General features: G+C 32.7%; 1 protein-coding gene and 1 pseudogene across 1 annotated transcript; one reads left to right on the top strand and one right to left on the bottom strand.

Annotated features, from left to right (window-relative positions):
- Positions 1-2: 2 nt before the first annotated feature.
- LOC104808357 lies at positions 3-1,222 on the top strand (annotated as a pseudogene).
- Positions 1,223-4,455: 3,233 nt separating this feature from the next.
- Positions 4,456-9,439, bottom strand: LOC104808356 (camelliol C synthase-like). Its single transcript, XM_019201937.1, has 15 exons — positions 9,432-9,439; positions 9,073-9,205; positions 7,621-7,806; positions 7,148-7,237; positions 6,857-7,054; positions 6,700-6,784; positions 6,255-6,421; positions 5,978-6,169; positions 5,782-5,895; positions 5,567-5,686; positions 5,357-5,479; positions 5,176-5,274; positions 5,007-5,063; positions 4,725-4,915; positions 4,456-4,639 (listed from the first exon to the last, which is right to left on the bottom strand). Exons 1-15 carry the CDS (start codon positions 9,437-9,439, stop codon positions 4,456-4,458), a joined length of 1,947 nt encoding a protein of 648 aa, XP_019057482.1.
- Between the last annotated feature and the right edge of the window lie 1,584 nt (positions 9,440-11,023).

The following is an 11,023-nucleotide window of genomic DNA, read 5'->3' as shown; positions in this document are numbered from 1 at the left end:
TGCCGGACGCGGAGCCGCTGTCTAACGTGCCGCAGACACTTTTCGGCGATTGCGGCGGCGGAGGGAAGGAGTGCGGGAAGCCGAGGATACAGAGGCCAAAGTCGAGGAAGGCGAAATCGTGCACGGTGAAGTGCGTAAACACCTGCATTCGCAGCGGCGACGGAGCTCCCGACGAAGGTCCTCTTAATATCAGAACGTGAACCCAGTGTTTAGGATGTCAAAACGGGCCGAGCTCGCGAACCGGTTCGAGGTTGGCTTTTTTTTACCGAACCGAGCCAAGAATATCTGAACCCAAATAAAAATGGGTTGAGTGAGTCAGCTCGCCACGAGTCGAGTCCAAACGAGCTAGCTCGACTGGCTCGTGAGCTGACTCGGGAGATGGAGTAAAAAAAAATTCTTACGTTGAAACTTGAAAGTGTTGATATTGTTGGTATGATATTTTGATTTAGAAATAATTTTTTATGTATAGATTCGGATCCGAAAATGGTTTTTTGTACATGGATTAAAATCTAATTGTATATAGATGAATTAAGATCTGAAAATGGTTTTTTGTACATGGATGGATTATGATTTTATCTATTTGAAAATGATTTTTTGTATATGGATTGTGATTGTAAATATAAATATGATTTGGATGTATTGGTATATTCTTTTTATGTTGATGTATCATTTGGATATGATTTTTTTTAGGTATTTAGAAAAATATGAGCCGGCTCGCGAGTTAAACGACTTGGGTTGAGCCATAAATTTTTTGGCCTAAATAGAAATGGGTTTAACGAACTGGGCTGAAAATGAGCTGGCTCGAAATGAGATGATCCGAATTGGTCTGAACCGGCTCGTTTGACATCCTTACCAGTGTTGGGTAGGCTGGTGGCAAGAGGAACACAGAGGTTACTCACCACCAAATCCCACTAGGGCCAAATATTATAAAAAAAATATCGTATGTTTTCTCTTTTATTTCTTAATCTGTGATTAGCGCAGTAATCACACTATATCACTTTAATTTTATTTTAATAGGTCATTGGTGATGTTCAAGCAAGGATTTATTTAGAATCCGTAATTGCTGGTAAATCTCTTCTCCTTCGATTAGAAGTTTCTGAAATTCCTTAATGATGTCATCAAGTATGTATGTTTTTTTTGGGGTCAAAGCGTGGTGGAATGCTCTGATATCTGCAACTTAGTAGGAGATGGATGGATGCAGACGAATATCCGCGAGTTTTAGGGTATCTGACTTCGGGTTTTGGATCTTTGGGTTCTGTTAAAAGATTAACTCCATCTCATTATCGCGCAAGTCGGATATCCGGATATCCGATCTAAATTCGGATACCCGAATTCGTCACTCTTTTTGTTTTCACACCAAAATTATAACCTGAATGCATATAGTGCTCACAAATTACAAAAAAAAAAAAAATGAAAATGGCTACAAAGTTCTCTATTTGATATCTCATTCAAATGAAATCCACAAAATTTTTTCCATAAACTATTTTAAAAAATCAGAAAGAGATATCGAAGTAGTAAAACCAACATATAAAATTTAAAAAAGAAAGAAAAAAATATCTGAAAATTTCTAAACTTGTAATTTGGTATGATATTAATTCATGAACTTATAAGTGCATCTATTTATTCTCGAATTTGTATTTTTGAACACATTAATTCCTAAACTTGCTCATCAGTTCCATAGCCGTCTATATCACTAATTGATCAAAACAAAGTTTAACAATTATTGTGTTAAAAAATATAAATTTAGGAATTATTGTATTCAAAAATTCAAGTTCAGAAATTATCGTATTAAAAAATATAAATTCGGGAATAAATAGGCGCACCTACAAGTTCATGAATTAATATTGCACCAAATTACAAGTTCAAGAATTTTCAGATATTTTTTCCAAAAAGAAATAAAATCATCATAAAAATTTGAAGAAGAAAAGACAACGAAAACTATCTAAAATCAATAGAAAAAATTAGAAATAAAAAATCCTAAATCGTGGAAGAACAAAAAACATAATCCTTATCCTTTTTGATGGAAACAAGATGGACAAGCTAAAAAATGAAGGGATTCAAGAGAGATCGTAGTAAAACCAAGAGATCTATGGAGAGAAGGGAGAATACAAGAGAGGGAATAAAAAAAACGGATGTGAGACATTAGGGTTGGTTTAGGATAGAAAGTGAAGTTAAAGATATTTGGGATAAACTAAAAAAAAATCTTTAACTATTTCATTTACATCAAAAAATCTTTCTACTTAAAATTCATTATAAAAAACCATCAACTATTAATTTTGAATTAAAAAGACCATCAACTATATAAATTATTTAAAACCTATCTTTCACTTTAAATTTATAAAAATATCATTAACTATTCATTTTAATAAAAAAATCATCATCTATCTAAATTACTCAAGAAAAATAATATGTTTTACATTCAATATAAAAATCTATAAAATTTGAATCGTAAAACATATATAAATTATATAATTTTAAAAATCACAATAAAAATAAAATGTTTATTTAAATATATCATATTTACACTTTATATAAATATTATAAATATCAATCTTTATATAATAAATTTATATACAAATGTTAATTTAAAATTGAATCTATTTTATTGATCGTAAATATTATATTTAAAATTTCATCATATATTAATATTTGAAAGGTTGTAAATTGTGTATATTTTATTGGTTGTAAATATAAGAGATAATATATATATTTTAAAAAAAAATATATGGTAATTTTTATATGTAATATTATAAATTGAGTATATTTTATTGGTTAAATTTTTTTGTATTTAAAATAAAATATTTTTTATAATTTCAAATATTGATATTGTTTTTATTAAAATCATTATAAAAATCTATGAAATTTTTTTAATTCTTATAGAAAAATCAAATTAATAGTTTTACCTCTAAAATGTCAATATATGATAAAACTTAAATATAATATTTGCAACGAATAAAATATATTCAATTTTAAATATAACAGTTATATACACATTTATTATATTAAGATTGATATTTAAAATATTTATATAAATTTTAAATATTACAATATGATAAATTTTAATATATATTATATTTTTATTATGATTTTTAGAATTTTATAGTTTATATATATATATATATATATATTTCTATTCAAATTTTATATATTTTTATAATACATTTAAAATAAAATATTTGTTTAGATAGATGATGGATTTTTTAATTAAAATTAATAGTTGATAGATTTTTATAACAAATTTAAAGTGAAAGATCGATTTTAAATAATTTATATAATTGTTAGTTTTTTTATCAAAGTTAATAGTAGATGGTTTTTTATAATGAATTTTAAGTACAATGTTTTTTTTTGTGTAAATGAGACAATTGAAGGTTTTGGGTTTATTCCAAGATATTTATATTTTTGTATATATTTTTAATCGTAGGAGTGTTTTAGTCTTTGTAATATATCCGATATCCGTCTCTATTATTTTAAAACTTGTCTCGAATTCGTGGATCGGATTTTTCAAATGGCATTTATTGTTTAGAACAATGTACACAACTTAATAGGATACGGCATCCATTTGTAATCCTATATAATATGAGTGTGTCTACAACGGTGGATAATTGGATTCACAAACTTTCAACTCCAAAGAATGAATGATCAAAAGACACATAAAACACACACCAGAAAAGAAAAGAAGATTGGAGAGAGAGAGAGAGAGAGAGAGAGAGAGAGAATGGACACAAAAGCAATGAAAGCGCAACTACTTCTCATTCAGACAGGAAGCTCTGCGTCAAAACTTCATCACATGGGAGACGACGAAACTCGTCTGCGATACTCAGCAAGAGCCCACAATGGGAAGGTGTTTCTGTAAGCACTGTAGTGCAACATGCAGTTCTTCATGAACGCCCCCGTTATCTCCTGCATCCATACATATATAATTCACCATTCAAAACCTTACTCTGAATCTAGAGTAAGACGCGCTGTAAAAAAATGATCCAAATGGCTTAAACCCAAGTCGAAATAAAGAGCATTTGGGTCCAGGGTCTGCTTATATACATCCTATGCAAGAATCTTGAAGTTTTTAACTTTTGAGCAAGTCACAATTTCCTATTAACCGGGTTTCACGTTTCAAAACATACCTGTTGAGGAAAATCTCCGCTTTCCAACTGAGAATTGATGATCAACTTTGCAGCACGGTGAAGAGGCTCTGGATCTCTCTCAGCCTGTTATGTAAAGAGCATACGAAACAATGTCTTTTAAGATTATCCTGTGGCACTTACCAATGGCGAAACAAACAACCTATTCTTGATAGTTTGAACCTGTCCCGAATGAAGTAGACCCATCATAGCCCACGAGGTTTGGACAAGGTTTGATCTTTCCCCATCTAGTTGCACATATCTCTGCACAGGAAGTATATATTGTTGGCAGGAACCGGGTAAAAGGTGAAATCGATTTGTCGTAAAAACTTTAGAACTATACCTTTTCAGGGCATGATAGATAGCTTTCTCCCCAACCTCCATTATCTTTTTGTGTTGTAAGAAGGAAATGAACGCCTTTGCGTGTAACAAGACAGTTGTCGTAAGTCTTACCAGCGGCTGCTAGGCCTGCAAGAGCAAACCATGTACCGTATGTGAAGCAAACTCCCCAGCTTCCGTACCTGCCATTTGAAAGAACAAGTTTTTTCGTTGGTTTTGCTGAATATTTGAGAATAATTTCGGACCGTATCTGTGATAGTAAGGTACCATGAACCATCAGGCATTTGTATGCGTTTTATGTATTCCACTGCTTTCTCGATAAAGGTATTGATCTCTTTTGCCCTGTGATCTGGGTACAGTTTCCGGAACAAAACCAATGCTTGGATTGCTGATGAAGTACATTCGGCATACTGATACTCAATCAAAGTGTCGGCGAAAAACTCCGTGGGATTGAACAACTGAAACGTGAACAAAACATGTTTCAGAAATTTTGTCTTAAAATCTATTTTTTATTCGTGGCAAAACATATTTGATGGTTTCAGCTCTTACTTCTAACCATCCATATGCACGGGCCGGCTCCCATGCAGTCACACCTCCATTCTTGCTCTGAACAAGTTTTCCACAAGGAAAATGAGCAGATGACAATTTTTCTAATCGCAACCAGAAAATTCGAGAGCTTTCGAGGAGATGGGTCCTCCTATGGACGATAATGCCTCACCTGTAAAGACAATATGATATTAACAGAATCATAGAGTCGCTCGGGATCCATTTTGGGGCCTACCATGTTCGGCGGCATAGTTGACAGCATCAGGCAACACTGCAGAAGCAGGAAGGATATGTTAATTAATACACTATTGCTAAAGTCACTCGTAATTTGCTCTGTTCGAATGATCTACAACCTTTAAGCCATCAGCCGTGCAGTCTGAAACTTGCCATCCATGATCTCGGTCTGAGAAAGTCCATGCCCCTTTGGAAATATGTCGGTACATGCTCTTGAAGTCATCAGAAGGATTCTCTATAACCTGCAAATTCCAATTAGGTATGAAACGTTCCAACTATCAGTCAAATGTTTTTTAAGATGCAAGAATATACAGCAACTAATACCAAACCTGAGACATCTTTATGAAGTTGTGTCCCCTCTTGAGTACATCGGAGATTTCACTGGAGAGGTTACTTGCTAATAGAGCTTGAATCGCAAACCCTGTATCCCATAGCTGACTTCCAAAGCTCTGCATAAATCCATAACATAGAGATTTTCTATATTTTGTTTTTTACCAATTCTTAGCTAGTAGACATAAAGATTATATTTTATAATTTCTCTTGCCTGCATTTTCATTCCGTCTTCTGCAACCCACAAGTAATCAAGGACTCTAGCAAGGTGTTTCTTGAAATAATCCCCATTCGGATCTTCAACCCAACAAGCCAACATGCATAGTGCCTGCAGAAAGAAGTATCGAGTTTTACAGCATGCAACTCAAAGACACCATTTCAAGCATATCCATTCTCAATAGGGCGCTAACCTTTTCAACGCATCCGATGGTGATATAACGGCTATTCTCGTCTTCATAATGTATGTGTTCCATTGCCACCTTAAGAGCCTTTTCCCTAAGGAGCTTGTTAAATGGCCAACGTGCAAGGAAAGGCTCCATTAAGGTATGAAGACAGTCCCATATAAGATCTTGAATCAAAGGATGGGGATAGTACAAATCTTCCTACAAGGGAAAAAATGGAATGGTTTCTCCAAATGTAACTTCTAGAAAAGATATTTTTGAGGAAGAATATGGATCGAGTTTACACCTTTGCACATAGATGACGAGCTTTGTTCCAGTTGATTGTTTCATAAGGCTGTAAGTACAGTTCCTCACGCAGTTGCAGAATAAGAGGTGTTATTTGTGCTGCAAATCTCTTCCCGTAAAGATACGACAAAGGCATGTAAACCATTCGACAGTAGCACAACATTTTTGCTGCATTTTCCATTTGCACGAATATTATAAAAAAATCAACTTGTAAAATGCATTTTCTGATGATCAATATCATATCTCTAAAGAGAACAGATAAGGAGAAAAAAAAAAGGAAGAGAAAATCAGCATTCCCTGTAGATTATCAACAGAAAAACAGAACCTAGACCAGTAGAAAACGGGAACATCACGAATTTAATTGCAGAAACAAAATCCTAGTAACCTTTATCTCCAAATCAGTTTGTAGAAATAAGTATCAAGTTCAAAATGTTACTAAAACAAACCAGGATGTATTGGAAGGAAGGAAGGAAGGATCCAGAACTCAGGAGGCATCGGATTGCTTCCAGCCCAATCAAAGACACCAAGTATCTACAAATACCATATTCTAATCAATACATCCTCCTATACAATTTTTGGTTAGCAAATGAATCGAGCTATTACCGAAAGCCAAGCTTTTCCCCAAGAAGGAATGTAGGTTACGCCGCCATGGCCAAGAATCCATTGTCGGGCCCTTCTGCAAGCGTTTTCTCGTCCTCCATCCAGACCTTCTCCAAGTATACGCATACATATGTAATTCAGGGCAGTGCAGAACATTGTGCTGTGACCTTCTATGTGTAGTCCCCACCCTCCATCCTCGTTCTGGAAAAAGAAAACAGAAGGTGAGCCAATTCTTGACATGAAAAGGAAACTATATATACGATGGATTTCGTTGTGGAACCATATTTGATGTACCTGGTGACAGTATATGTATCGGAGGGCTTCTTTTCGATGCTCTGCAGTGAATACCTCATCAAGATAACCTGTGATGTACAGACAGAATACCTGCAAATAAGATCAAGTTGTGATTGAATAGGACAGGTCAAAACTCATTTCATACTTTAGGCGTCAAATCCAATGCTTGTAAAATCGAAAGTACTTTGTGATCAGCACAATATTCATCGTTTCAAACGCTACTATTGAATGACGAGTTTCTGTAGCAATCGGAGCTTATTCTGCTAAGATTTTGCTCCACATAGCAACGGAAGTTTCTGGGAAAGCAAAAGAATTCCTAACGACGTTCCACTTACAAGAAAACAAAATAGCACCGTTAACCAATTTCAATCTCGTTCTTCCTTTTCCCTCCACAGAACATTAGAAACCCTAGTTCTACAATCGATGCAGAATATTCAGGGGGGGTTGAGATTGAACGCAGAAAATCAACTCACCAACGGCGGGAGGAAGAACAAAGGACCGGCGTTTTCGGCCGGCCAGTGGCCGTCGTCGGACTGCAACGCCGAGAGGAGTCGGACTCCTCTCCGTAACGCATTGGTCAGCGTTTCGTGCGTTATCTTCTCGGCATCTCCAACCTTCACCGGCGGTATCAGTTGCTCGAATTTCTTCTCCTTCAGAAACTGTTATCACATCACATGATGCACATTTTAATAAGAGGACCAAAAACACACATCTAACTCGGGTGTAAAATGTATATATATATATATGAAGTTTTAATTTGGAATAAATCACTGGAAAGCTGATTCAACCAAAAAAAAAAAAGTTTTAATTTGAAAATAAATATACCGATTTTTCCAAAAATATTAGAAAAATACACAAACTCCAAACATTATCAATTTTCTACACGAACAGCATCAAAATCATTATCAAATCACCGTCTCTTAAAAAGAATAAAACTTAAAATTTTATATACACGTACATACATATATATATACATACACACACATACACTTACATTACATATATACACATGTACATCTACTGATCTACACATACATATATAGATATATGTATGAGCATATATATATACACTATGTATGCATGTACATATATATGCATATATATATATATATATATATGCATATGCATATATGCATGGGCAGACCCATGTACAAGGTATATATATACTATGTATGTATGCATGTACATATATACGCGTGTAAATATATATACGTAATACACTTGGAGCTTAGGATTTTCATTAGATTTGAATTAGACAAAATTTATTCGGAGAAATTAGTAAAATAATGAACAAACGCTTACAAGTTTTATAAAGTGGCCGTTTTATATGTCCTTCTGGGTTGGTGTTAGTTTCTTCTATCAACTGTAGGTTTTATAATCTAAATTTTATATTTTAACAACATTTCGGTGTAATTAAATTTTCAAAGAGTTAGTTTCAGAAAGAAATAAATGAAAAAATTATTACTTTTACCAAAACACCTAAATATTTGGGTTATTTTTCTAAATTGTTTTGAAGAAAAAATTGCGTTTAGTATAAATCGAATTTAATTTAATTGTATATAATTTTTCTTTCAAATTAATATAAATAAAACCCGAACTTGAATAGATCAATTTTTTTCAGAATTGTTTCAAATATATTGACAAGAAACAAAAAGGGTTTAAACGTGTGAATCGTAAGACTATATTTACACATGCATTTCTATGTTTTCCCTCTCTATAAGAGATCATAACTTGTTTTAACCGGTTTAATCCGGTTTAAACAAATGTAACCCTAACTTGTATTAGAATATTTAATTACCCGTTCTCATGAATTCATAATAAAAACTTCTGGTCTCCGAACTGACCGATTAGCCACAATAAGAGAATGAAACGTGAAAAATACTAACAAGTATATATATATTTATATATATAATATCATTAGATACCTGCATTCTCCATAAAAGGTCGCTACTAGCTTTAACACGAGAACGGTTCTCGTAGAAACTCCGGCGACACTCCTCGACGGCGGAGAGTTCCTCCGGCGAACCGGCGTCGGCATCGCACCGTCCGCCATGATCCCTTACCCCAAAATAAATAAATAAATCTCAATAAATTATTCTCCTATCTTCAACTTCCACATCCTCTTAATTTGTGTTTCTCTGTGTATGTATGTATGTATGTATGTATGTATGTATGTATGTATGTATGTATGTATGTGTGTGTGTGTATATTTGCGTAGAGAATCTGAAATCTGTGTTTATTAAATTATAAAGATAATCGAAGTAATTACTAGAAATGAAATCACAAGTCCATCTTTAGATTTCATATATTCTCTATCTCCCGACAAAATGGAACTAACATATAAAGTATGTGAATGTTATAAGTGCATATACCCGAGAGGTCTGGACACACACACACACATATATATTCGGCAACAGTGTCTTATAGCTTTTATATTTACTTTTTTTTTTTGGGTAAAGTTTGGCCCGGTCGGATTCGAACCTGGGTTGATTACTTAGTATATATATAACTAAGAAAATTAATCGGTTGATTGAAATAAGAATGTTTAATTTCGATATTGTAATTTATTAAAAAAATTAGAAACATAACTATTAATAAATTAATTAAACACAATATAACACGTATATATATATATATAATGAAATTACTTGAGAATTGAATTATTGTCGATCCATAACCGTTCATAGTGATCGAGAATCCAGAGGGCAGACAAGGTGATATCGGTTACCGATTGAGATATCGCCACAGTAATGGTACAATTAAAAAACATCATTTAAAAATTGTAAAAATATGATTTAAAAAAAACAAAAACAAAATAACTTAACAAATTTTTTTTATTCTTATGAGAAAAAAAATATATTTTAACGCTAATTTTTAGGTATAAATTTATTAGTAGACTCTAACTCCTTTCAAATTTATCGTATAAATCTTCGAATCTCTACAAAATATTGAGCAAAACAATGATAGTCGCAATGAAAAATTTAAATTAACAATCTAAAATAATGATATTGGCCAAAATATTTAATACTAATATACTGTATCATAAATGTTAGTCGGACCATCCACATTGACGACGTTCATTCAATTATACAATATCACTATATAAATTTTATACAATAACCTTGTAATATTATCGAATAGTCTGTTAAATCTAAAAAACTGCCCATGATATAGTTTTTAAAACTTGATCAAGATTTTTATATTTCAAATACTGGATAGGAAAATTTAGATATATATTTTTTGTTTAATATATGTATCAATTTAAAATTGCGTGTTCTAAGGCTGCTTCTAGATCTAGGAGATGTAGGTTGGGCCGAAGGTTTAGATGAATCTCCCGTTGAAAAAAAAAGAAGATAGATACGGATCTCTACAATGGTTCCAAATATATCGACGTGTGAAGAAGGCTCATCAGAACATGACAAGTTGCCAACACACAAATATTTCCATCCATATATGTGACAGCATAGTGTATATGCATATTGGCATTAATGGACATATATATTAAATGATATAATTTTCAAAATTCATTACCAATATTGTTTTATAAAGGTTATGGTCATATGTAGGGCTTCGTCTGCCATCAATGTCGTCGCCTTTCTTGTGGTTGGAACAGGCGCCGAGTAATTAATTTTTTGCATAACGTTTGCGCACATACACATATATCATCACATATTATTATAAGTTTTATTATTTAATATTGTATATATTACAAATTTAGTTTTATTAAAATATGATTACCATGATAAATTAACACTGCACATATATTTCAATTCAAATTATAAAATATTGGATATCTTGATAAGATTAGATAAGAATGGAGATTTCTTTTATCATAAATCATAAATGCTTCATCAAATTTTATTTTGCATTTAATGC

The sequence above is a fragment of the Tarenaya hassleriana genome, unplaced genomic scaffold (genome assembly GCF_000463585.1).
Source record: "Tarenaya hassleriana unplaced genomic scaffold, ASM46358v1 Cleome14, whole genome shotgun sequence".
Classification (NCBI taxonomy): Eukaryota; Viridiplantae; Streptophyta; class Magnoliopsida; order Brassicales; family Cleomaceae; genus Tarenaya; species Tarenaya hassleriana.
Note: the sequence above shows the minus strand (reverse complement) of the source record. Positions and strands in the feature narration are given on the sequence as shown.

Coding starts and splice junctions, on each gene's coding strand:
- LOC104808356 (XM_019201937.1), bottom strand. Junction 6,170..6,254: donor CTCGTCATCTATGTGCAAAG/GTGTAAACTCGA, acceptor TTTCCCTTGTAG/GAAGATTTGTACTATCCCCA. Junction 5,064..5,175: donor ATATCATATTGTCTTTACAG/GTGAGGCATTAT, acceptor AAACTTGTTCAG/AGCAAGAATGGAGGTGTGAC.